The 27,865-nt window shown below is 43.7% G+C and overlaps 1 protein-coding gene across 3 annotated transcripts in view; it reads left to right on the top strand.

Annotated features, from left to right (window-relative positions):
• The first annotated feature begins 7,193 nt into the window (after nt 1-7,193).
• ALG3 (asparagine-linked glycosylation 3) overlaps nt 7,194-27,865 on the top strand; it is a 96,337-nt gene continuing 75,665 nt past the window's right edge. For 2 of the 3 annotated variants that reach the window (XM_086508726.1, XM_086508727.1), the window contains exons 1-3: nt 7,194-7,621; nt 7,716-7,750; nt 7,827-7,964. In XM_086508726.1, the coding sequence (XP_086364852.1) occupies nt 7,474-7,621; nt 7,716-7,750; nt 7,827-7,964 (321 nt within the window). In that variant the 5' untranslated portion in view covers nt 7,194-7,473. The remainder of the gene's footprint in view (nt 7,622-7,715; nt 7,751-7,826; nt 7,965-27,865) is intronic. The other variant, XM_086508724.1, reaches the window with a different exon arrangement.

A 27,865-nucleotide genomic window follows, 5' to 3' on the forward strand; every position in this document is an offset into this window, starting at 1 on the left:
AAGCCCCGTAGGACCCCACTATTAAGACCATAGCTCTCGACGGTGATGCCCCGTTAACTACACAAAGGTAGGTTCACTGCAAGGCTGAAAAATCCCTATTGTACTTACTCACATTCAATTAATAATACCAACCATGTATAGCTAGCTTGAGGACCTCCCTTCTTGAGCAAGAAAAGAGAAACCTTGTGCTTTGATACCAATGTAACATTTAATGGCCTAGTAGCTTGTGTGTAGTGGAAAATAGCATGAACATAGTGAGAATTTCATTAGAATAGATTCCTAATGACAATAACAAGAGTGCTTGGGTGGAGAGAGCAACAAAAAGCATAACATCTAGTTAGATAGCATGAACAATACTTCAAAAGAGAGAGAAATTAAGCAATCGACAACAGTTGAGGACCGGATTTGCATGGATCATGTCCCCCCTCCAAAAGCCTTTGTATTATGGTTTCTCCCATCAAGAGAGACATATTACAATACAATTATTTGTGTTCCTTCAATACTAGTTAGTGCAATGAAGATGGAAACTTCAAGCACTAAGAAAAACACTTATCAAACACAACATCAATTCCCTCACGGTCTCAGACCCAAGACCTCACACACTTTCGAAGATGGTGAGAGCTAGCGGGGTATGAGAGTAGATTGAGAGGAAGAAGGAGTAGTCTTACGAGAAAGATGCACATCTCCTCGCATAATCACTCATATTAGCATAGCTTAGCTTAGTAATTAGCATGGTAGAGGGGACGAGCATGCATTGAAGCTTGGCTCTCGGTTGGATTTGCATCACAAAGACAAGATTTGTTGGTGTAGGCCTCCCTTCTCACAAGCTTGGAGTAGGTGATAAGCTTTCCATTAAAGCTTGAGAAGAGAGAGAGAGAGAGAGAGACTTCTTACTCTACACATGAGCTTTTGTGAGTGTGTGTGGATAATTGCCTTTGAAAAATCAGCCCCCTCTCTCTCTTGGTCGACCCCTCTTGCTATTTGCTCTTGCTAGCACCGCATTGGACTCTCCCAGCTTAGCCAATAGGATTTCAGGAGCATAAGTGATAGCCTTCCGACATGTGTTCCCCTTTCCCCTTTTGTGAGAGCTTTAGGTAATTAATAAATGCAATCAAACTCTCATTGGACCCCTTTGCCTCTTGGCCAATAGGAATCAGGCAAGCCATTGGGCTGCTAAATGCTCATTGGACCCCTTGGGAGACTGTCCAATAGTCTTCTAGAGAGCTTAATTCTTATTGGTTATTTTAATAAGTGTTTTTAAATTAATTAAACTAGATTTACTCTAGCCTAATTCTCATTGGACCACCTCCAAGGCCATCCAATATGATTTGAGTACACCTTGTGGGCACTTGGCCTTGTGGGCACCTGGCCTAGGGAGCTGACATGTGTCCCTCTTTCCCCTTGTGTACAAAGGAAGCTTGTGAGTATGTGTGTGTGTTTCTCTCTCATCCCCTACTTCTTGGGCTCGCCCCCTCCTATGTAGGAGTTTGTGAAGAATTTTTGGGACACACACAAAGCATCCAATTTCCTAAGCCTTTGACCATTGGACACAACCTTTGAATTTTGGAACCTTAGCATTTTGTAAGTCTTAATGGGCTGAACCCTAAGGTCTTTGGAGCCCATTGTTGCACATAGCACTTTTGTAGATGGCCCCCCCTTTAGATCCCTACTGTGGCCGGTCTGCCAGCTTAACCAATATTCTAGCTTTTTCTCCCCTAGTACTTCCCCATATTAAATGATCAGTTCAACATGAGAAAATCATTTAGGAGAATTAGATCTTAGTTATTATGACAAACCGTGCACCCTTAAATCTTGGGGGTTTTCCCACTCTCCCACTCCTCTCCTAAAGTAACTAACTATAAAAAAGAGAGGGAAACTCAAGAGTCATGGGCCTAGCTACAAAAAGGGAAAAGCTCCCCTCACTTGGGACACATACTACACTTCAAGAACCTGACACTATCACACATACACACCACCCCGGGGGATTCACTCTATATACGAAATGGGATGCTACCTGCGAGCGGACAACTTTGATAAAACCCCTATATACGACTCATATTAGGGACTATGACCCCCCTTTCTACGCTTATACGACAATCCATGCAAAAAACTATCATCCCCCTATCTTACATATAAAATTTAGGTTTTACATGATCTAAATGAGTAAAACTAGTCGAAGAGCATGTAGCATAGTGACTAGCAAGGTACTAAGGAGCCACTTCTATTGATAACTAGATGTACCCTCAATGTGTCTTAGTTTGACTTTGAAACTATGTGCGCGATCATCCTACACTCTATCGTCCAAATTCGGGTCCAATTTTGACCCATCTAAATTACTCAAAAACCATGATTATAAAGTTTTGCTAGGTTCTCCATGTAAATTTGCATCTATACAAACTCAACAAATGAACTATATACAAAGCAGTGTTAGTTCTTGCATGTATCTCTATAGCTATTGACTCACAAGTTCAAGGGAAGAATCTTTTGAGAAGCCATGATTTTGAAACACAAAAACTTCCTCTCATGTTTTCCTTTTTTCACCCCCCCCCCCCCCCCCCCCCCAAACATAAATATGATACCCCTTCCCTTATTTTTAAGCTTGGGAGATAAATTACTGGGGGCCTACCCCTAACTTATACACTTATGTAACTTGTAAAAAAACCCCTTCCCCTGCACTTACGTGGTGCGGTAAGTTTTCCATGGTGAATCCCCTGGGCACACCACCTACCTCTCCATGAAGTCTTCCTCACAGGTGTGGGCTTTTTTCATTTGTTTTATTATTAAGTGGACATCTATAACATGTAAGAGACCTCTATGACACCTGTCTTCCACCATTGGGCTAATTTCTTGTTGTTTTATGGTGATGGTGACAGGTAACAGCGGTTTCTTTTACTTAATGGTCTAACAAGTGGAGGATCAACCCCAAGCTACTCTACACACTTCTACCTCTCTCACTCCCATTTTTAACAAATTTGTAATTTGCAAAGCATTAATAAATACAAGCACGGTTGTGGGTGTTAAAAAACAATGGGTCTCTTGTCACTTCTTATTATTGTTATTTTCTGAGAAACTTTGAAGGTCTTTGGGGCCAATTTGATAACCTACTCTCTCTCTCTCTCTCTCTCTCTCACACACACACACACACACACACCACTATTATGATATGCTTTAGCTCTCTTTGAGCTCTGTGCATCTATGCTATCACTTTCATGCTTTATGTCTATTAGTTTTTGTAGCAACATCTTTGCTCGCCAATTATATTCACCACTCTCGGAGAAGACAATGAAGAAGGTAATTGCCATGCATGAGCCGTTCATGGAGTTCATAAGTAAAACTCTTTCAAAGAAAAGCATGCACATGTTTTTAAGAGCTAATTGGTATGCTTTTGTGACGCTTTCACAGGATGAAGAAGAGATCTTAAAGGAGGAAAAAGATGACGCTTCTTCAAATGCAAGACTCTGTGATTCTATGTTTTTTATTAGTGAAGGGTGAGATTTTTGGCTTGATCAAAGAAGGTAAAAAATATCTTCATTATAAGATTTTTCAATACAAAAGCCCTATGGGAGGAGTTGGCCATTTTAGCTCTCAATGATGTGATGCCTGTCTTTTCCTCTCTTTCTTTAAGTTTCTACTTATGGTTATGTGATTATGTTTTGAATCTCTTATTTTGATTATGTGATTATGTTTTGAATCTCTTATTTTCAAGTGATGGTGACAATCGTTATCCCAAATTTGTTACATCTACAACTTGCATAAAAGATCCAATAGCTCACTCAAATGATAGGCACTGAAGCTTTCCCAGCTTTGGGAAAGCTTGTAGTGTAATTTCTACTACACCTTTTCATAAAAAGGATGCTTTTTTGGCAAGTAATTGAAGGCTAGCAACCTAGTAGGTAAGGGTTAGTGCAACTACCTCTCAAAAGAAAATCATTACAAAGATATAATTGCATTCCACATAGTACCACAAACTTTATCTACTATATACACGGACATATGAATGTAGACTGTGTTCAGACAAGCCCTTCATAAGACTTTCTCTAATTTTCTTGTTCCATTAGTGTAAAAAATATAATGGTTGATTGTTAAGAACACAATTCTTAGACAATTGAACGAAGTTAAATATATGTAGCCCACAATTGGCATAAAAAAGGGAAGCGACAATTTCAAGCTTCGAGAGAGAGGGAAGGTTTCATATATTCTTAACAATTGAAGCTCATTCTAAAACATGGGATGATCAAAGTGTTACCAAATTTAATTTTGGTATACTTAAATGATTTTCTCTCTCCAAAATTGGCCATTCTAAATACAGAAAATAAAAAGAGTGGAAGGACCAAGATTATGAAGATGGTTGTAAGGTGCATCTCAAGGCCTTAAGGTGTCAAAAGAACGGAGCAAATTTCAAAAGTGCCAGTGCCATTAGTATAAGGTGCATCTTAGGTACTTAGGGTGCCAAAAGAATGATGCAACCAAATGTCCTTTTTTGGGACTAAAATGAATAAAAAACAGCTCTTGAATGCCTCCAAAGTGTGTAGGAATTCTAGTTCAAAGGGAGACGTGTTGGGAGACCGAGAGATTGAAAGTTTGAACTAATCAATTTTTTCTCACACACATAACCATCAACCTCTCACCATATCTCCTAAAATCAAGTACACAAATTAGACAAGGACACCACACACGCACGCACACACACACACACACACACATAGAATAGACTAGATAGTGAAAGCATATAAGAGAAGGAGATATCGACATTAATTCTACATGCACATCTTAGCATAAGAGTGAGAGAGGAGAATCTTGTAGAAGAATGGCTTAAAATTCTAGCCCTCAAAATCCATGTCACCTCTTGTGGAATTGAGTTTTTTTTTAAAGGAACCTATTTTAGGTGCCAAGTATTTGAGTCCCTTGTTTACACTTTAGTCCATGAGTGGTGGCTATCCCTTCTTGCATGACCCTTTATAGGGTGAGTTCTAACTAGATACATACAATAAAATCATATTGGCAAAATAAATTAAAACATCGTGAAAATATAAATGTTCAAGAGATATTATTTGGCGCCTTCTCCTCAGTTTCCAAAATTCCAATCTATATAGCATCAATCTCATTATTAGTAAAAATAAAAAGACATCATCGCAATTAACCATTACATGCCAGCTATCGCAATTGTAATGCTAAATACATAGAACAGGAGGGTGCCCAAACTCGTCACATCCCTCCTACTAGAGATAGCAATTGTCCTCAGTTTCTCAATAGAGAATCAACTGGACTATGATTGATGAAAAGTGTGGAGAAGACCTGGAAACTTTTTAAAAAAAAATTCAGGCATCCATTTAGCATCTTCTCTAGGATGGCCTTTAAAAGTCAAAAGGTAGTGGTTATAAACCTTGCAAGTTCCTGTGGTGGTGGTCTCGTGATGATCAACTATTTGGTAAGGGATGAGTTGCTCTTCTTGATTTACAAGTAAAGGTGGATCCTCAAACATGTGATATGTAGGTAGGGGTCCTTGAAAGGGTCATAATAGACTAATGTGAAATGCATTGTGAATATGCTAGTATGAAATTAATTCTAAACGAAATGAAACATCATTTATTATAGAAAAAATCTTGAATGGACCAAAAAAACGAGGAGCATGCTTTACAAATATATTTGTATCAATACTTTTGATTCTTCTTTTTTCAATTCGAAGCATAATATAATCACCTTCCTTAAACTCATATGCCTTGCATTGCTTAATAGAATGCTTAGTGTAAAGTTCTTATGAATGCTTAATAGCAGAATCTATACTTGCATAAATGTCATGAAAATTTCCATTAAAAGTATCTGCAACAAACACATTGCTAGAAAAACATGAATGAGTAGGAAGAGAGTGACCATACACAATCTCAAATGTAGATTTACCCGTAGTAGAGTGAGTGGTATTGTTATAAGACCTACATCACCTTCTGCTCCTAATCATGTTCTGTTGTTCTGGACCTTGCCTTCTTACGGCCTTGTGCATAGATTTTTAGCCATTTGATTCAATCAATAGTGCTGACTTTGGTCTCTCTAGCTTCAAGAAACCACGGTCTCAAGGCAAGTTCAAGATCAGTAGTGTCTCAAGACTTCGAGTAATTGTGGGAGATCAAGACAATAACATGAATTAAGTTTGAGGTGACAACAAATCAAGAAGTGACATGTGGCGATGCCAGGCTGGGCCGCTACCTGCCATCGTGGGCTTTCTCAAACAAAGAAGCCTCTCAGATGAAGCTCATCTTCTTTCACTTGCGGTTCTCTTTCTCTACATACTGGACTAAAATGGGTTTTGTTGACTTTTGCTATAGATTTCAATTTGCAGTCGAGGCTACAAACGCTGCTCTTAACTCATGCAATCTCGACTGTTATTGCAAAATGCTTTTAAAATTATGGCAAGCTGTAGGGAATTAAAAACTGCAAGGAATGTTCTCATTTGAATTTGCAATGGGTTAAGGAGTTGCTATGAAGGCGCCTTTGGTGGACATGAGTGCTTAAGAGCTGCAAGCCTTTCCTTTTGACTTTTAGTTAGCTGATTTTAGTTCTTGTATATATTTTTTTCATCATCTTAGCACTCTTTCTAGCATTACCTTTGTTCGACATAAACAATGATCACACCAAGCCCCTTATTGGAGATAGATGTTCATCACAAAAAGATGGTGTCCCTTGCTGTTATGACGCAACCCCTACAACTTGTCCCTCGCCTTGTTCATTCAAATTGGGATAGCGACATAGTGTCGATGCGTGAGCGAGCTTTGTTCCATGGCTTGAAGTCGTGTGTGCAAGTAAAAGTAATCATCCCACTCCTGCTACATCCAGGTTTAGCATGACAATGTTCTCTCTTGTCAAGTTTAGTCCCCTTCTCACTCTCGAATTCTAAAGCCATTGTAAGACCTTCCCCCCACATGAGGTGTTGGAAGTGTCATGTTGAAATTGTTGTGTGTCTCAAGACCATTAGAAACCTATATAAAAATGTCCATCTTTTTCCCTCCTAAGGAGGGAGGTGTGTTGCGTAGATGATGATGTAGGATAATTAGAGGTGCCCACTTGTGGAGTGGGACACACTCATTTTCCCCTAAGGGGGGAGGGGTGTGACCCCACCCAGACATGCTATGATGATGTAGGATAAATAGAGGTGCCCACTCGTGGAGTGGGACACACTCATTCTTGGTCTCTATCTGTGCACCTGTGCACACCACAACATCAATCTTGTTTGTGAGTTACATCTGCAAAGAAATGATACTACAAAGTTCTGTATATATCTTTTAGAGAAAATTTTCCAACGCAGTCATTGAGATCACGACCTCCTCGACGTCCTGGAAGGAGAAGTGCGCGCGAATTGCATTACGAGCGGCTGTTTCTTCGAAGTCGGATTCCAGACTACGGTCTGATTAAACGCAGGATCGGAAGCTGGCAATTGCAGATAGTGGGATTGGGGTATTTGATGTATCGTTGATTACATCCATGGCGCGACTTCGTCCTTCAGCTAAGCCATCATTGGGTGCAAAGCTTCATGCTACATTTGGGCCGGAGCTCATTACCATCATCACCATAAGTGTGCTGCTTCTCGTTGACTCACTCCTTACCGCACTCATTGTCTACAGAGTGCCATGTATATGTCTCGCATTCTTATAACTGCCATCTTTCTGGCATTTCTTCTCACCTGTATTATTTCTTACTTGGGTGAGCTTGATGTGATAATGCAGATACCAAAATCGACTGGGATGCCTACATGTCTCAGGTAACTTCATTTTCTATCACATATTTGACACTTGACTTGCCTACACAGGCTGTAATATTGTACATCTGAATATTAGGTGGATGGTTTTTTAGGAGGAGAGCGGAATTATAGCAACCTTCGAGGAGACACTGGTCCGTTGGTTTACCCTGCTGGGTTTCTCTATGTCTACACTGCTATCCAGTACATCACTGGTGGTATCGTATCAAATGCTCAGGTAGGCTCTGTTGTTTTTGAGGTCAATCGTCTCTGGTGGTCATTGCACATACATACACGCACATGCCCCTAAACATGGGAAATTTGCATTTTACATATGAAAGAAAGTGCTAAATTCTAATGCAAACTAGTGTCAGCCAGTAACTTCCTGGACCAAATCATTAAATGGTAGACAGTCATTCCTTGTGACAAGGATAGAGTTTTGATGGAAGAATTGGAGCAGTGTCCCCTTCTTGGCTGGGTGTGAAACAAAAGCTTGCTATCTATGCCAAAATTGAAGCCTGTGCTTAGATACATTGAGCTTATGGACAGATCATTACGGGGGACCGAGGGTTCTTTTTTGAGTCTGAAAACCTTGTTTGTTGCTTAGTTTGTAAGGTGACTTGAACCAGGTCATGGACCTCTCTGGCTTTGGAGAGAATGTCACAAAGCTACAAAAGAGTGGTTTCTTGAGTTTGCGGCACATGCACTTTAGATTGAGACAAATCTTGGACATCTGTTGGCAGCTAACATTATGGTCATGTCCAAAGCTGACCACATTATTGTGCCAAGCCTAGAATTTGTCATTGTTGTCCAATCCTCTAGTTATAGTCCTCTTTCAGATATACATAGACGAAACTTTGCTCCATGGGTATTCTTTATTGTTCCACCGTTTTCGTTTGTGGTTAGAGAGGTTGCCTAGCAACTTTCCTTAGAAGAGGGTATCCGCGGGTCCGAGTAAGGCAGCAGCTGAGTAGGTACAGATGGTTTGTGACGGGACTTGGAATCAATCTTCAAGTACAATTCTCACTCTACTAGTGGCAAAGCTCCCTTTGACATCATTGAGGGAGCTCACAAAATTGTATCTGTTCTTGTAAAAGGCAGATTTTTTAGGCCACTTTGGATATTTGCTCATCCCGAAGTCAAGGAGGCTTCACAAAAGTTAGGACAAGCAAAAAGGCATTGTAGACAAACATCAACAACAGATCGATATCAACATTGGAGGTTGGATTTTTCTTCATTTTGAGAAAGCAAGACTATAGAAGATGAAAGAAAGAAATGACTTTAGCTGAAGCTGAGCAACTGCTTCTCTTGTTAGAATTTCATGTCCTGTCTGGTGGTGGCTTTGATATCTCCTAGGAGTAGATCAGGGAGTGAGGGTTGTTTTGTGGCTAAGCCCCATTGTATGCGTGTCACAAACGGTAGCTCACGAACGTGACCGAGAATAAGAAGGGAGAAGATCGACACAGTGTTGGGGACTACAAGATGGGCTGGTCCCCCCCCACCCCTCCTTAAAGAGAATCTTGTTACAAGCACAAGATCTCTAGGAGTAGAGAGGGGGCCCCTTCGGAGGGGGTTTAGGACCCCATTTGGTGTTAGTCTTCTTCCTCTCTCTCTCTCTCTCTCTCTCTCTCTCACACACACACACACACACACACACTCACAAAACCTTCACTCACAATATCTCTCTCTCCTTTCTCTCTTTGTCTATTGCACAATCCTTAGAACTAAAAGGAACGTTGTATATGTACTGAGCACTCATCTTGAGTTTTCACCATATATTACTTCAATTGCACATTACAATTTCAGCATAGAGATAGAGAAAATTGAAATGCACATGAGTACAAGTATGCCCATTAAGAAATGCTTTTCAAGACAATTCTTCTCCGCTCAAGTTAAGAATTATGAGGACAAAATAGTTTGTCGTTAGTTATAGACTCCTTGACATAATTCATTTACGCAAAAATAGAATTCTTTGTTTACTTATGAAAAGTTTATTTAGATACAACTGCAAATTCTATTACCGACTTTGTTCCAGGCGAACCTCCTCCTCGAGGAGGAGAAGACCATAGGATTGTGCTTTTTTTTTTGGAATCTCTCCTCCTAACAAACCACCTCACCAAGTCTTTTATGCACAATAAGAAGAGATCATGACACAAGTCAATGAATTATTGGATAAGGATATGATTAGGTCAAGTTCATCTCCTTTTTGTTATTCGGTGCTTTTACTGCAAAAGAAGGATTGTTCATATCGAACGTGTGCAGACTATCTTGCAATAAACAAAGTCATTGTGAAAAATGGATGTTCAGTTCCAAAGGTTGAGATTTTGTTTGATAAACTACAAGGCTTATCCCACTTTAGTAGGATTGCCTTGCCATTCAAAGTGGTTATCAACAAATTGGTAAGTGTGTGGCTCTTCGACTTGTAAATCTGACTTGGATCTGACGGGTGCGGGGCGCCTAGCTAAGGGTGCAATGCTTCTGAGAGTGGAACTCCGCCACTCCATGTCTCTTGTCTAATGTGTGGTGTTCTCTCTCTTTCAAGTTCAAGTCTTTGTTGTTTCTTGATATCGTTGTAAGATTTACCGCCTTGCTAGGGGCTTGCCGGCTATAGGACCTCTCAACTTAAAGACTCTCTCCCACACACATGGGTTGGATAAGGAGCAAGACATCATTGTATAAAAATGTTGAAGGAAATGAAATTTTTATCTTTTTCTTTGTTTATTGTCTTTATTTTGTACAATGACATTAGTATGCATACACCATTTACACGCCCGCGGCAAGTTCATACTTCTTAAGCATCGAACATTTATGTCAGGTGCAGCGGAAGTGTTTAAGGATTTAGCTCGGATCTAGTACTCCGCACAAACACAAGGGTTACTTAACTTGAAAGAATTGAACTGAATTGAACAGAGAGAGAGAGAGAGAGAGAGAGAGAGAGAGAGAGAGAGAGAGAGAGACGACACGGCATGTCGGGTCTCAACCACCCTCAAGGGCCCCTTTGCTCTATTGCCAAAGCAAGTACTTGCTTTATTACTTGCACAATGTTGATACAATGAATGCTAAATGCTGAGATGCTAATGGGTACTGGGTGCTTGATACTGCAGGTATTGAAGGTTCTTAGTGCTGCGGTGCTCTCTAATGGGGGTGCTCCTCAGTGCAATATGGTGAGACCTCTCCCCAATAGAAAGTAAAACACCACATAGCAGTGGAACAACAACTCAAAGCACAACAACGGACTCGGAACTCGATGGAACTTGACAAACTCATAGAACCATACAAATTCTGGCTGGCAGCACACTCAGCTCCAAGCCCAGGTTCACAGGTATAATGGGGTTGCTGAGGCTTCAATGTGGAGGAAGGGTGCGGATGTGCGGTGCAGTGTGCTAGACCCAAGACTCAAGACTCCAGACGCTAGACCATAGAAAGTAGATGATGTCCACGACGACTAGAACGGTATAACCAACCACACATATATACAATTATAAATAGCCACTAACGGCTAGCAAAATATCCCAGTCCAGCTACGTCTATCTCCAAACTGTGGTGATGGTTATCTGGCCATGGGGTCCACTAGACCACAACCCTGCTGAGGTGCTAATGGGTACTGCTGGAGATGCTTGGGGCGATGATGACGATGATGACGACAAGGCTGTGGGCTGATCTGCTATCTCCAAGGACAACGATGGCTGAAAGTTGAAAGCGCACAAGATATAAGGCTGAAAACTGAAAACACTGATGGAGTTGCGGCGAGGACTACGACCGCGACGAGGCTAGGGCTGTATGTTGAAAATGCTGAGGTAGGTGGCTGAAAACGCTGAGGCTGATGGCTGAAAAACGCCAGGGCTGCTTGGTACTGCTGAGAAGAGGCCGCTGCGGGTACTGCTTCTTACTCTACCTCTTCTGACTTCTCTAGCGCCCAAAGGGCTGCTTTAGCCTTTTATAGGTCTTTTAGCCATTTTCCCTACCTACTTCTAATAAATGTCATGTCAAAGTCACTATTAATAAATGACTTAAGTGACTGTTCATATGCCTATATGCTTAAATGACTTAATTGTGCAAGCGAGGGTATGCAACTATGAATTGCTTGATCATGCACGTCCTTCTAGAGGCTCACAAAGTGCCAGGCTAGGTCCTATGCTAGACTACGACTTACGCTAGACTTTAACAAAAGCTTCTCGACGTGGCGCAAGTGAAGTGCGCACGTGACAATTTAACATGCTATGGCGATATTGGGTAGGGCTACTACATGTTTCATAACACGTTGGAGGCAGAATAATTCTCTCCAACGCCAGTTAATATAGCCGATTATTTTAAAATGGTGTTTCGTGCAATCTAGTTAGACTTACTATGTGGTGCTTCACATAGGTCTACAACATACTTGTACGGCTAGTGTGCCTTTGGATTGGCCACCCTTTGCATATGCATATAGGCTACATTGTCCGGCCACCCACTTCTGGGCTGGCCGCTTGCCTTTTGTCCAGGCGCCGTGCACATACTTTTTTATGCTGGGTCATGGAGCATCCTCTTGCACTGCTCGACCTCCCCCTTGGGCATCTATATATGGGGCCAGGGGGGGTACCCACTTCATAGTCATAGATCACATACGATTGTACTGGTCTCTTGTTTTGGTAGTCATGGGGGGCTGATTGCCCCCTCTTCCGTATACCAGCGTTCTCTCTCTCTCTCTCTCTCTCTCTCTCTCTCTCTCTCTCTCTCTCTCGCTTTTGCACACGTTGTCAGGCATTTTTTGGATGAGTACAAAAGCAATAAATGATGCCAAAAAAATTTGCTAACCACCCTCATGTATATATGTGCATAGTGCTTTCAGCTTTGAGAGTGTCCGTGTAAAAAAACCCTGTACAAAGGCTTGTTGGTTTTGGTCAAGCGGTTGGTTGAGTTTTGGGTTGGTCGAGCTTTCAAAAAATAGTTTTCAATGAGCATTTCTAGTCGTGCTTGATAGCTTGCAAATCGGACTCCGACATTGTGAGTTACATGCACTCGAAGTGGAGGTTGTTTCACTTAAAAAGTGGCGACGGATGCACGTGGGAAGACGGCAAGTGGGCCGACTTGATGGTTTTTTTTAGCAATGGCATGTTTAAAAATTTCTGGAGTTAGTCGAGGTAATAAGTTCCAAGCCGTGCTTTACTGCGTTATATTTGAAGGTCGGGGTCACCCGCTACGCCTCCGAGAAAATGGCTCAGTTTGGGGGAAAAACAGAAAATTCAGGTTTGGGCATGGGGAAGATGGGGAAGTTGGGGAGAGCATGCCATGTGGCAATGGACTAAACCCACATGTGGGGGGTTGAGGGGAAAGTGGAGGGTATATATACTACAGGAGGACTAGTCTATGGTGTACCAAATGGTAAAGGAATGCACTCAAGGCCTTGCAAGGGGGGCTCGTGGGCATTTTGGGGAGCTTGGGGCGCCATCTTGAGTTCCCACCAGCCTGGCCAGGCGCCTGGACAAAATTTTTGGTCCCCTGGACACTTTCCCCACCTCCCCCCTGTTCAAAATCACCGACATGGAGCTTTCCTTTCCCAAAAAAGGCCAAAAATAGCCCAATTAAAAGGGGAAATGAGAGAGAAAGATGACGGCTGAGAAAAGGAAGAAGACTCCACTTCAATAAAGTGGAAAATGCCCCCATTATTTTAGCTGTATTTTCCTGCACGTCCCTTTTTGCTTACAGAGACTTGTTTTTTGGAGCTTTTGAGAGACCTTCCATCTTCAAAAGCTTGTAGCTCTGTCGTCGGTTATCAGAATCAAGCATATGGATGCTCTACGGAGATCCTCATGACACAAGCTTCGTCTTCATGGTCTCGGTTTTCTTAAATTTTAGCCTTGGTTTGAGTTAGAGCTGTTTCTCGCCCATCTTCATCGGTGTTCGACTTTGGTGTTTTTTACCGTCATACAGGTTTTCTTTCCAACGGTGTGACTCGTGCAGAGCTATTGAGGCACTTGTTTTCCTTGTCGTTTGCACGCTAACAACGTGCACTCAGCTTTCCATGGTCTCGAGACCAGGCGCTTCTTCTGCATCAGGTTCTCCCTCCCAAGAACAAGATCAGCTAGCGTTTTGCAGCAGCCAGGCAAGCGAGATGGGATATGCTGAGTTTTCGTCGCGGAGAAACCCTTCTCAACCTGTGTTTTACTCTTCCACATGGCGATCAACCTCCTGGCAGCCAGCGCCAGCCTCTTCAGGCATTTTTGTCGCCGGAAAACCCTCTCTACCACCTGCATTTTCAGCCAGCATTTGCATTATGGGCAGACCTGCGTTTTCAGGGCTGAAATGCTTGCGTTTTTGGACAGCAGGGCTGCGTTTTCAGAGAGGGGGCAGCGCTAGCCACACCCACTTGGTCTTGCGGCTTGCCTTCACATCACCGATTTGGCATCAGGTGCCTTACCGGCCCCTAATCCTCTCCATATACCACTGTTTACAGCCATACTTCCCTGCTGTTTTCTCTGTTTTCAGCCTATCAGAGGCTGACATTGATCAACCACCCTCCCTACACCCTCTTTACCTCTCCGGTCCATTCCGGGAGCGTATGAGTGTAACAAACTGCTGACGAGTCAAAGCCCTGAAGAAGGGGGCCAACTTGCAGATGTTGGCCAAGGGGCCTAAACCCTAAGAAGAACAAGTAAAAGAAGAAGAAGTCCTACCAACTTATGGAGACCCCGTCCGATGGGGCCCCAAGTGACATAAAGGATTAAAATAAAGCAGGACCCGCACACACACAAAAACTGATGACATGGCAAATTTCGAAAATCACGCTGGCTGATGACGTGGCATGCTGTATGTATTTCCATGTTTTGCGTTGGTTGATGACGTGGCAGGCTGTACGGATTTCCGTGATTTACGCTGACAGCTTTTGGCATTGCTTTTTGGACCAGAAGCTTTTGAGTTTGAAGGCTTTTATGTGAACTGCTTTTCACGCCAAGGGCCTTTAAATATGAGGTTAGGGCTCATTCTTTGGCATGCTTCCTGGAGAAGGTGCAGAGTCTGGAGTACCGGCTTGTACAAGGTTTGGGGCCAATACTCTCTAGGGTGGAATTCCGTCACTCCGTGTTGCGTGTCGTCTCTCTTTCAGTTCAGTTGTTATTGAAGTGCTAAAAGTCTGTTCAGTCTGTTCTTTTATATTGGCACGTGGTGCTCGTCTTGTGACAGTGGTATCAGAGCATCAAGCGTGTGCTGTTCTGAAAGCACACTGGTCCTACAAAAGAGCAGACAGAGCTGTTGGAATTTTATTCGAGGTATCTTCGCCCTCCAATCCGGACTTATTAGCCACTCCCACCCTTACTACATCGCGCATCGGGCGCGCTCCCGTCTTCACCGCTCATGTCTTACAGGGCATAAGCCATTAAGATCACTTGCAAGAGAAGGATCCAAGATTTGTTTCGAGCTGCTGTTTTTCTCAGAGACAGTACCACGCAGATGTCTATAGCTACCAAGACACACACTTCCAAGGACTTGGCAAGCTTTCAAGAAAATTTTTTGCCCGAAGTTACATGGTTTCTGACATCTTTCTTCGGAGTACAACTTCTAGCAGAGTGGGGTGTCCTAAAATGCTTGCCATGGAAACCCTAGCAAATTATAACTTGAAATTTCTCAACATCTCTCAGTAGATGTCTCTTCACGATCAGATGACCTTGGAGGTCCAGTGCGATTGCTATCTTGGGACTACCATCGCTGCCAAAGAAACACTGTTTCTCCAAGAGCTGATGGACCATGCTGTGCTCGGCTACGACCCTATGGAATGAACCTAACCCAAATTTTTGGTGCAGGTTTCAGGATGGAAAGTCAGTCGAATTTTCGAGCTCGACTGATGTCGAGATTGCTTTTTAAGTTTGAAATCTGTTTGAGAACTTGTTTGGTGATCCTGTTTGAAATTTGTTTGAAATGGATGGTATCTGTTTTGAACCCGTTTTGGTGCCAATTTGAAACGTTTGACTCTGGTTTTAATACTGGTTTTGTTGCTAATTGGACTATTTTCTTATTTTTAATGATTAATTTCTTTTTTAGGATATTTTATTATGTGCACTAAGAACTGTTAAAAGATTGTAGCTACATGAACTGCCATCAGGAACGGACAACTTTGATGTGTCATTTGATGGGTGATGGTAAACATCGCGAAGGAGTTTCCGTATGTTCGGTGGAAAGGGCCGGGTTACGAGTGCCCCTGATGCGTCACATGATGGGTGACGGGTGCATCAGTAAGGGGGCATCCCGTAGGCTAAGGAGGAAATCCGAACTGAGTTAGAAAATACGCGTAAGAACGTAAGCACAAGAATAAAGATGGGTTCAATGAAGCTTTTTACGAAAAGCAGGAACAATCGTGGGGAGGCAGACGCTTTCCCGCGAGGAATCTATGTTTGCATTACATTCGTGCATGTGGTTGCATCCAGGGACGCCTGGGAAGTGTTGTTAAATGCATTGGTTTTAACTTATAAGGTTTTATTGAGTTTTTGGGCAGGTTCAGACCAATTTTAAAATATGCCGGTCGCCCACTTAATAAGTGGGCAGCCACTTAGAACATAAAGCAACAAAACCAGCCAGCGAATTCTCTCTCCCTATTTCGGGTAGAACAGCGCAAAAAAAAAAAAAAAAAAAAAACCAGCCGCAATCTCTACGCGAGCAGTTATTCGTGCCGTGGCCAGGGAGCTATAAAAGCACCACATGTCCTCACTCAGGGGAGGTACCAACATCAGCAAGAGAAGACTCTGCTGCAAGAGATCGCGAGACTACGAAGCACGGAAGTCGCTTTTCCCGCGCAAGAACGACAGGTATCTATTGTGGATTCGCCATACGAATTGTTGTCGCGTGTTTGTGTGGTTTGTTTTGCAGGAATCTCCCGTCTTACGGGAAGGCCCTTCACGGGAAGTACGGCTTCACGCCTAAGTCCCTTACGGGAAAGTATGGCTTCGCGCCTAAGTCCCTTACGGGAAGGAACGGCCTTGTGTCCAAGCCCTTTACGGGAAAGCACTACCTTCGGGTCTAAGATTACAGAACTGAGGGGTTTGCTCGGGTTCTCGTGCTTGTATACGAATTCTCCCTGAATAAAAGAATACTCTTAACGGGGGGGGGGGACCAGCCCATCTTCTGGTCCCCAATACTGTGTCGATCTTCTCCCTTCTCTCACATTTGCAAAGTATTTTAATTTTCAGATTTTCAAGTGCTCGTGTACGCTCCCGTTTTGTGACAGGTTTCATTGATCGGTGATTTTACTCCCGGGTAGAGTAGTGAGAAATGATGTTTGAGAATGCTTTCATACTCATGGCCCGGACCCTTGTGGTTATTTGCGGGGGGAGTATTGAATGATTGAAAAGTGTTGTTTTAACTCATGGCCTGGACCCTTGTGGTTATTTGCGGGGGGGGGGTGGGGGGGGGGGTATTGAATGATTGAAAAGTGTTGTTTTTTTACTCATGGCCTGGACCTTTGTGGCTATTTACGGGGGGCGTATTGTTGTTGTGACTCCCGGTCCGGACCTGGATGGTTATTCGGGAGGAGTATTAAGAAGTCTGAGTAGTGGTTACTCTCAGCACCTCCAAACGACGCAGGCTACAGTCTGGGGGACGTTTGGTTGTAAAAGGCCTCTATATCTCCCGGCCCGGACCTTTTTAGGTTATGCGGGAGGAGTGATGAGGAAGTCGTTGAATATCTCTCGGCTTGGACCTTGTTAGGTTATGCGGGAGGAGTGTTCATCGGCGACTTTATGTTTCTATGTCTTGTAACATGCATATGTAAGCATTTGTGTTGCATTGTGATGTGCCAATTACTGAATATTCCTAATTGGATGAGATTGCCTGGATATGTAATTTTAATGCATCAAGACACCCGTGGAAGATCAGTACGGTTTGGGTGTGATGGCTAATTTTACTACGCCGGAATATCAAGAGTTCCGATCTGGAAGAAAGGAGAAGCTAACTCCTTGATCAAAACAGTCGAAAGGAGAAGCTAACTCCTTGATCGAAAGAGCAGAAAGGAGAAGCTAACTCCGTAATAAAAAGAGCAAACTGATTGTCCCTCGGAAATTTTTGAGCTAATTTGAGTTGTTTTGCAGATGTAATCGTGGACGATTACTCTCTTTCAAGAAGGGGAGGTGTAACAAACTGCTGACGTGTCAAAGCCCTGAAGAAGGGGGCCAACTTGCAGATGTTGGCCGAGGGGCCTAAACCCTAAGAAGAACAAGTAACAGAAGAAGAAGTCCTACCAACTTATGGAGACCTCGTTTGATGGGGCCTCAAGTGACATAAAGGATTAATATAAAGCAGGACCCGCACACACACAAAAACTAATGACGTGGTAGATTTTCGAAAATCACGCTGGCTGATGACGTGGCATGGTGTACGGATTTCCGCGTTTTGCGTTGGATGATGACATGGCAGGTTGTACGGATTTCCGTGATTTACGTTGGCAGCTTTTGGCATTGCTTTTTGGACCAGAAGCTTTTGAGTTTGAATGCTTTTCATGTAAACTGCTTTTCAGGCCAAGGGCCTTTATATATGAGGTTAGGGCTCATTCTCTGGCATGCTTCCTAGAGAAGGTGCAGAGTCTGGAGTACTGGCTTGTACTGTGTTGATGCAATATAAAGAAATACCGAAAGGGGCACCAAGGTTTGGGGCCAATACTCTCTGGGGTGGAATTCCGCCACTCCGTGTTGCGTGTCGTCTCTCTTTCAGTTAAGTTGTTATTGAAGTGCTAAAAGTCTGTTCAGTCTGTTCTTTTATATTGGCACGTGGTGCCCGTCTTGTGACAACGAGCACGCTGAAACTCGTTGGACAGCAGCGTTTTCATCACCTCGTAGTTGTGTTTTTGGGTGGACAGCAGCCTCTTGGTTTGTGTTTTTCATGGATGATGGAGTTACCTCCTGCTAGGACACCATCCGGTGGTGGTCCATGCGGTCTCTTAGTGACTGCTGCAGTACACGGTATCTTCTACATCGGCTTGATCATCTACGAGCATACAATCCTTGGGAGATCCATTCATTTCATCCATCGTTCAGCGGCTGTGCACTCCAGAGGGGGTGGTGACTTGTGGTTTTCTATGGACACACCTATGCACTCATCAGAGGAGTTCACACGAGATATGGCCATACGCATGGCATATGGGATTCCGACTTTCCCAGAAAAGACACCGCCATCTTGGGTGGACACACTTACCACTTGACCTCGACACGTCTCACTTGCTTATACAGGAGCATCTACATGGACTCAGGGAGAGGATCTTGGATCTCTTCTTGGACAGGTTCATTGCTTGGATCTCCAGACTGGAGTAGGACTTCAGTGCTTTGGACTCTCTTGGAGAGTTTACCCGCGAGATGTGGGAGATCAAGCATCATAACGCGACTACATCAGGAGTCACCCAAAGCTTGGCTTGGATGGTAGTGCAGTTGCTCTTCTACACTCTTGATCATTTGGATTGCTACCTTCGGAGTTGCTTACACTCACCCTCAGTAACCTTACAACAGACTTATCCCCCGACCTGGGCAATAGGCCACTCCCAGCTCATTCACATTGAGAGCCACACCGACGGGGGTTTGGTGGCGTTGTTGGCAGACACATCTCAGAGGTTCTTCACAGCGCAGACTTCTCAGTCTAGCTTCCCTACTTTATACAGGATGATTACATTGCAGATAGCTTGGTCTGGCCACACCTCTTCTCAGAGGCCCTTCACAACGCAGACTGTTGAGTCTGGCTTTCCCCTCATCTTGGATTACTCTACCTATTGACAGGACACCATCCGGTGGTGGTCCGTGCGGTATCTCGGTGACTATTGCAGCTTACGGAAGCTTTTATAGTGCAGACTGTTTAGTCTGGCTTTCCTTGTTTTGGAGGACGATTACGCGGCATATTGCTACATCTGGCCTTCCTGGAGTTTTACATAGCTTAGCCACCTTGCCACTTTGGGTTGCAGGTTCATGCATTGATAGGCTTCCGATCATTCTCATGACGGTTCCTGGGCTTCCCCATTTTCTCCAGACGGTTTGACTACAGACACCATTGATCCTATTGGGCAGGACACTTACAGGTCTATTGGCACTCCTTTCATGACAAGGAGTTGTTTTCACACTCAGTTCGAGACCTTCACGCAGTATCTTCACCTTGTATCGGCAGAGTACAACAATTTGCTACACTGCTCGTGACGGTACTTTACCATGGAGATCTCTCGGCGGTTGAGACACCGCAGACTGCTGCTACACTCATGGAGTATTGTCCTTCAGTGGACATTGCAGTAGACATCTTCATCATTTGCCTCACATCTTCGGCTTCATGCGGTTTGTTCAACATCAGGTGTTGAGAGGGGGTGTTACTTGTACAGCTTGTGTGCCTCTGGGCTGGCCACCCTCTACATATGCATATAGGCTACATTGTCCGGCCGCCCAACTTCTGGGCATTCCGCTTGCCTTTTGTCTTGGCGCCCTACACATACTTTTTTTATGCTGGGCCGTGGAGCATCCTCTTGCACTGCTCGACTTCTCCCTTGGGCACCTATCTATGGGGCCAGGGGGGTACCCACTTCATAGTCAGATCACATACGATTGTACCGGTCTCTTGTTCTGGTAGTCATGGAGGGCTGATGCCCCCTCTTCCCTACATCATCGTTCTCTCTCTCTCTCTCTCTCTCTCTTCTGCACACGTGTACTCTCACAAATCTGTACATTCTTTTCCTTAGTACTGTCACGTGACACATCCAACCCTATGTGTCCGTGGACAAGCTACAGCATGACCAAGGTTCAGTCAGTCAAGTCAGTCTAGAATAGAAAGTGATCTGCCACTGTTGTGAGTCTGTTCGCAGACCGTGCATGCCCAGACACTTAGATTAGATGCATATCCTCCGGTTGCACACAGCATGATCATCAGCAGATTCCATCAGGATCATTTTACAAAGCAGAAAACCTATTTTTCCTATTTTTGACACTTTTCACTTATTATTTTTAAGTGACTTTTGTTGGGAACTGGGTAGGGCAATTTTGCTAAGATAATATATAAGCAAACCTAGTGCTAGGCTTATCTGGCAGAAGGGAGGCAGGGCACAGGCAAGGAATTGCAGCAGGTATCTACCTCTCTCTCCCCCAAGCAAGACCAACCCAAGAACCCTAGAACCCTGGCGTTTTCTCTCATGAGCAAAGCCAGCGTTTTCAGCACTTAGACTCAGCGTTTTTCAGCCCCTACACTTGGCATTTTGCAGCCATGGTAACAGCGTTTCTCAACCCTGCTACCGCAGCGAATTCAGCCCCATGACCAGTGTTTTGAACAGCCATAGATCAACGTTTTGGACACCAGCAGACCTGCGTTTTTCAGCCATAGAAAACCAGCGTTTTTGACAGCAAGAAGCATCGTTTTCAGCATTCAAAGCCACAGCAACAGATAGAAGTTCGTTGTCGTCGAAGCACTCTGTTTCAGCCATAGTCTCGTCATCGTCGGCACCACCATCGGCCTCGACATAGCACCACTTAGATTTGCATCAGCATCTTGTACCAGATTGTGCAATCAATAGTAGACTACTCTCGCCATCGAGAGTGGGGCCCTTGGAGGAGGGTTTGACAACTTCCCGGTGGCGTATTCTTTTCTTTCTCTATCTCTCAGTCTCATGAACCTTCATTCACAGTGATCACCACTTTGTTTGTGTCCATTGCACCCTCTCACTAAAGGAACGGAAGGCTCTCCCTTCCGTAAGTAAAAGGAACCTTGAGCAAAGTTCGGAGCACTCATCTTGAGCAAAGTTCAACAATTCACTTCCGTTGCACCTTACATTGGTATCAGAGCTTTGGCAGTGTTCTGTATCACTCAAGGAAAGAACCACATTTTTTTTTTTGCTTGTTGCGGTCGCACGTAACCCAAGACCTCTTGGGCGTGTTGATTCCTAATCGTGTTTTGAAGAGTGACAAGAAACCCAAAAAAGAAGGGCTTGTCCAGTCTCCCCTTGTTTCTCTTTTCATTCATTGAGAGCGGACCGTGAACTTAGCGGTTGGCCAATCGACGTGAGGTGGGAAAAAGCAACCTTGGTGTGAGCGCAAGGCCACTAAGGGGTGCGCCCGCAGGAAAGAGGAGAGCTCGGGTGAAGAGAAGATCCTTCTCTAACACAGATTGCAAGCGAAAGAAGAACCTCAAGAAACTCAAGACTCAAGAACCTCAAGACCCTCAAGAACCCAAGAACCAAGACCCACAAGAACCCAAGTTCCTCGTGAACTTAAGAACCCAAGACTTCAATGGATGGTCATCACCCGAAGCGGAATGGATACTTCGCATGAAGGTGGTGAGCATGGGAGTGGCGAAGAAGAGTTTTCCCCACCAGGAGGTTTTTCCGACCCTCCCCCTTCCCCATCTACGCCAAGGATTGCACTAACTCCTATGGAGGCTTTCGACATGTAAGGTGCAACGGAATGAATGTTGTATTTTCTCAAGATGAGTGATCCATATTTGCTCAAGGTTCCTTTTAGTTCTTATGGAAGGGAGAGCTTTATGGAGAGTGCTATGATCACGAACAAAGTAAGTGGATATTGTGCGTGCAAGTGTATGAGATTGAGAGAAAGAGAGAAGAGAGATACGACACCAGAGACGTTGTAAAACCCTCCTCCGAAGGCCCCACTGTCGTTGGCGAGAGTGGTCTACGATTGATTGCACAAAGTGGTACAATGATGATGCATGGAAACTGATGCAACTTGGGACTATGTCGGTGACGACGACGGGGACGACGACGATGACTTAGGGGCTGAAATCTGCCAAAACTTTGGGGCTGTTTTGTGCGGCTGAAAACGCAGGTTTGGCTGCGTTTCAGGGCTGAAAAACACTGCTGTATTGGTCTCTGAAAACGCTGATTTGTTGCTGCGACTGAAGGCTGAAAACGCTGCTCATCTGCAGCCTTGATGGCGACAGATGAAAACTCTAGATGCTTGGTGATGTTGCGGTACAACCGAGGCTGAAAACGCAAGTTGATTTGCAGCTCTGGGGGCGATCTGGAAAACGCTAGGTGTAGGGACTGCTGCGATGAGATGCTTGTTGAAAAACGCCAAGGTGCAGGTGAGGTTGGCGCTAAGCAAAAATGCTAGGTTGTAGGAAATGATGGGCTCGCCAAGGGGCTTGGAGAGGTCTTGCTGAGAGAGGGGAGTACCTGTTGCCTGGGGCCTGTTGTGCTCCTTGCTCATCTGCCAAAGAGTGCTAGCTTTGGTTTGCTTATATATTTTCTTACCCAATTTGCCCTACCTACTTTTGTTGGAAAGTCACTTAAATTAATAAGTGAAAAATGTAAAAAATAGGGAAAATAGGCTAAATGCACTAGAAAAATTCTCTAACCGATTCTAATGGATTCTGATGGGAATACTGATGATCATGCTGTGTGCAACCAGAGGATATGCATCTATGGTAAGTGATTGGGCATGCACGATCTACGAATAGACTCACAAAAGTGCCAGATCACTTCTAATCTAGACTGACTGGACTTGACGGAAACCCTGTTATGGTGTAGCTTGTCCACGGACACATAGGGTTGGATGTGTCACGTGACATCCCCTCCTTTTTAAAGTGAGGTACTGGTACCGAGCTGCATGGCTTCCTTGTAGTCTGCCAACAACTCTGGATAATCGGTGAAGAACTCTTCGTCTACCCACACCGCTTCATGGGTTCCTCGATCCTTGAACTTCAAAAAATATTGTCGCACTTGCTTCTTCGAACCATGGTGAAACCGATGCAACAACACTTGCTCCGGCTCGATGACTTCAGCTTCATCGATGATCTCCGGTTCTTCTTCTTCCGAAATGTCCTTTGGAGGTGCTCCGTGAAACACTTTCAACCAAGAAACATGGAAAACGTTCTGCATTGACCATGAGTTAGGCAACTGCAATTTCATTGAAACCTCATTTATCTTTTTAATGACTGGAAATGGACCATACATACGAAAAGACAACTTAGGACATTTCTTTCCAACTTGCTTAAGACGTTGTTTCATGATTCGTAGATAAACCCAATCTCCTTCCTGGATTGAGACCTCCTGACGATGCTTGTTAGCCTGCCGAGAATAAGATTCCTGAGCCTTGCTTAGCCAAAGCTTCACACTCTCAGAAATCTCATCCAATGATTGACTTTCAGCATTGGCATTAGACATTTGACTGACCGATCGAGTCAAAAGTGACTGGAAAGGACGGCCAAAAGCTGCCTCATACGGAGTTTGACCAATAGCAGAAGAAAAGGAGTCATTCAAAATAGCCTGTACCAATGGAAGATAGAGCTTCCATTGAGACTGCTGATCATGCACATATGACTTTAAAACATCAAAAGCCAACTGATTGTAAATTTCTATTTGACCATCTGACTGTGGATGAAAAGCCGATGAAAAATTCAACTTAGTGCCAAAATTTTCAAAGAGTGCGCGCAAAAAATTGGACGTAAACTTAACATCCCTATCTGAAACAATTGACTTTGGCAAACCACAGAGGGGGTACCAATGCTTAATGAACAACCATGCTACATCTTGTGTAGTAACTGTGGCTTTACAAGGAATCAACATGCAAAATTTGCTGAAACGATCAACAATTGTTAAACATTGAGTGTTCCTTGAATGCAAACTTGGTGGTAGGTTAGTCACAAAATCCATAGAAATATCTTGAAAAGGTCCATCGGGAATAGGCAGCGGGAGCAAGAGGCCTTGCTGCTTACATCGAGGAGCTTTTACTTTTTGACATATAGTGCACTGTGTGACATAACGAAACACATCTTTTCGCATTTTAGGCCAATAAAAAAATCGTTCAATTTTTTCCAATGTGGTGTTCATTCCCCTGAGCCCACCCGTGAGAGAATCATGTGCATCATGCAATATGGTTGGCCTGAGAGAGGGCAACACACATAAACGTTGACGAAAAAATAACAATATATCACGAATGAGATAGTTGCTGGGCCCTTGGGAAGCAAGAGCCTGCAACCAATACATACCAAACTCGGAATCCGCATACTGATTCTTCATGCTATCAAAAGACTCACCCTGAATAGTAAATGTGGTTCTTGACTGGAGAGCCAAAATCTGTCCTTTGCGACTCAACACATCTGCAACAGGGTTAGCTTTTCCAGGCACATACTCAATCAAACCTCCAAATTGCTCAAAAAATTGTGTTGAGTGCGCGGCGGTGTGTGCAAGTGAAAGAGCACGCGAGGAAGTGCAGTGTGTGTGCAGAGAGGGGTGGCGAAAGCCAGCAGGAGAGGAAGCGCTAGCAGAAGAAGAGGGAGAGAGAGAGAGCTCACGTTTTTGGGGAAAACTCAATAAGTGAGTTTTGGGTTTTCCCACTTTTATTATAAGTGACCTTTAAAAAATGTGTCCAGATATTGAACCTAGACAAAGTATAAAAATGTACAAAAAGGGGTTATTTAGGCCTTTAACCCAACAACCTCCCACTTAAAGGCAAATGACGCCTTTAAGTTAACCAACTCCCACCAGTTGTATGCAATGCTCATGTTGAGCTTTAGCAAGACTCTTGGTGAGAACATCTGCAGGGTTATCCTGTGTGTGAATCTTAGTCAAGGTGACTAGACCATCCTCCAATACCTGTCGTATGAAGTGGTATCGCACATCAATGTGCTTTGTCCATGCATGAAACATGGCATTCTTGGCCAAATAGACAGCACTTTGGCTATCACATCCCAAGACAGGAGTACTAGCAGGCATACCAAGCTCTTTGACAAGTCTGCCCAACCATATGGCCTCTTTAGAAGCCTTAGTGGCTGAAATATATTCAGCCTCAGTAGTACTCAATGCCACAATTTTCTGTAGTCGTGAACACCAAGAGACAACACCACCAGCAATAGCAAACACATAGCCACTAGTGGACTTCCTGGTATCCAAGTCACCTGCCGTATTTGCATCACAATAGCCCTGCAACTTCAGGTCACTTTTGCCATAGCATATACACCTAGATTGTGTACCTGACAGTATCTCATAATGCATTTCACAGCTTCCCAATGTGCTTTGCCGGGATTGGACATGTATCTACTAACAACTCCCACCGCATGGGCAATGTCAGGACGAGTGGCAACCATAGCATACGTAAGAGAACCACAAGCTGATGCATAAGGGATTCCCTTCATAGCATTCACTGCCACGTCATCCTTTGGGCAATTGGCTTTGCTAAGTTTTGTGTGTGGAGGTAAAGGTACTCGAAGTGACTTAGCTTCAGCCATGTTTAACCTATCAAGTACTTTAGCAATGTACTTTTCTTGAGATAAGAAGAGCAATTTCGGCTTGCTATCTCTCTTGATTCTCATGCCCAAGATGTGCTCAGCATCACCTAAATCCTTCATTGCAAAAGCTGAATTCAGCTGACGTTTAAGAGCATCAATGGTAGACTTATGCTTCCCAGCAATCAACATATCATCTACATATAGCACAAGGATTATAGGACTTCCATCATTATCCTTCTTTGTATACAAACAATGGTCTGAATGGCTGCGTTTAAAGCCTTGAGACAGCATAAAAGTATCAAACTTTTTGTACCACTGACGTGATGACTGCGTCAAACCATACAGTGCCCTTCTTAGTTTGCATACAAGTTCCTTTCTATCAGGAACTACAAAACCCTTAGGTTGCTTCATGTAGATATCTTCATCAATGTCACCATGAAGAAAAGCTGTTTTTACATCCATTTGATTCAATTCTAAGTCAAGCACTGCAGCGAGAGCAAAAAGGACACGCAATGTCGTAAGCTTTACAACAGGAGAAAAGATCTCTTGAAAGTCAATCCCCTCTTTCTGTGCATACCCTTTGGCAACTAACCTTGCTTTATACTTGGGCTTTCCATCAACACATTTGACCTTGTAAACCCATTTGTTAGGAAGAGCCTTTCTTCCTTTAGGCAATGGCACAAGATCCCAAGTATTGTTTGCATTCAAAGATTTGATTTCCTCTTGCATCGCAAGCTCCCACTTATTGCTTAACTCACATGATTTTGCCTCTTTATATGTAAGAGGCTCTCCCTCATCTGTCAACATAACATGATGCAAAGAGGGGTCAAAGCGCTGTATCAACCTTCTGACACGAGTAGACCTGCGTACCCAATGATCTACATTCTCAGGCACAGGTTTCTACATCAGGAGGCAACTCATTTTCAGCATGCTCATGCTGCTAAAAATCATTTTCAGCCATGATAGGTGGCTGTCCATTCTCATTTGGAGCATCTAAATCATGTCCTACCTCTTCTGGCTCAAGGTTAACCGGCTGATTATCAATTTCAGCTTGCGGTAATGCATCCTGAGGCTCTTTTTCAACATCAATAGGTGGCAAGAGAGGCTGAAATTTGACCGATTTCTTGTCAATTTCAGAAGATGTAGCATTTTTCAGCAATTTAGCCTCATTGAACACTACATCTCGGCTGCGTACTACCCTCTTAAACTGAGGCAACCATATCCTGTAGCCCATTTCACCCTCTTCCCCATAACCTAGGAAGAGTCCTTGGATGGACTTGGCATCTAGCTTTGTCCTCAAGTCATTACGAACATGGACAAAAGCCTCGCAGCCAAACACTCTCAAATGATCATAAGAGGCAGGTTTGCCAGACCAAAATCTCCTCTGGAATGTCATTTTTCAGCGTACTGTTAGGAGAGCGATTGCATACATGAACTGCAGTTTTCAAAGCCTCCCCAAAACCCATGAGGGAGATTAGCCGTGGACAACATGCAACGCACGCTCTCACATAAAGTACGGTTATACCTCTCAGCCACACCATTAGAAGATGGATTATAAGGGGCTGTCAACTTCCTTTTAATCCCATATTCTTCGCAATAACGCTGAAATTCAGCAGACGTGTACTCCCCCCCATTGTCAGATCTCAAACATTTAAGCTTACTACCCTTTTGCGTGTTCACAAAAAGCATGAAACCTCTTAAATGCATTAAATGTCTCACTCTTATTCTTTAACAAATATGCCCAGCCTTTCCTAGTGCAATCATCAATGAATGTAACAAAGTATGATGCACCACCAAAAGACTTAACAGGCATTGAACATACATCGGAGTGAATTAAATCAAGAGTATTAGCTTTGCGCGAGACACCAGAATAATAAGAAGACTTCTTTTGTTTACCATACAAACAGTCATCACAAAAATCTAACTTGGTGCCCTTTACATCAACCCTCTTCAAAGAGGAGAGCACATCAAGTCCCTTCTGGC

The sequence above is a fragment of the Adiantum capillus-veneris genome, chromosome 3, assembly GCF_014529385.1.
Source record: "Adiantum capillus-veneris isolate H3 chromosome 3, ASM1452938v2, whole genome shotgun sequence".
Taxonomy (NCBI): domain Eukaryota; kingdom Viridiplantae; phylum Streptophyta; class Polypodiopsida; order Polypodiales; family Pteridaceae; genus Adiantum; species Adiantum capillus-veneris.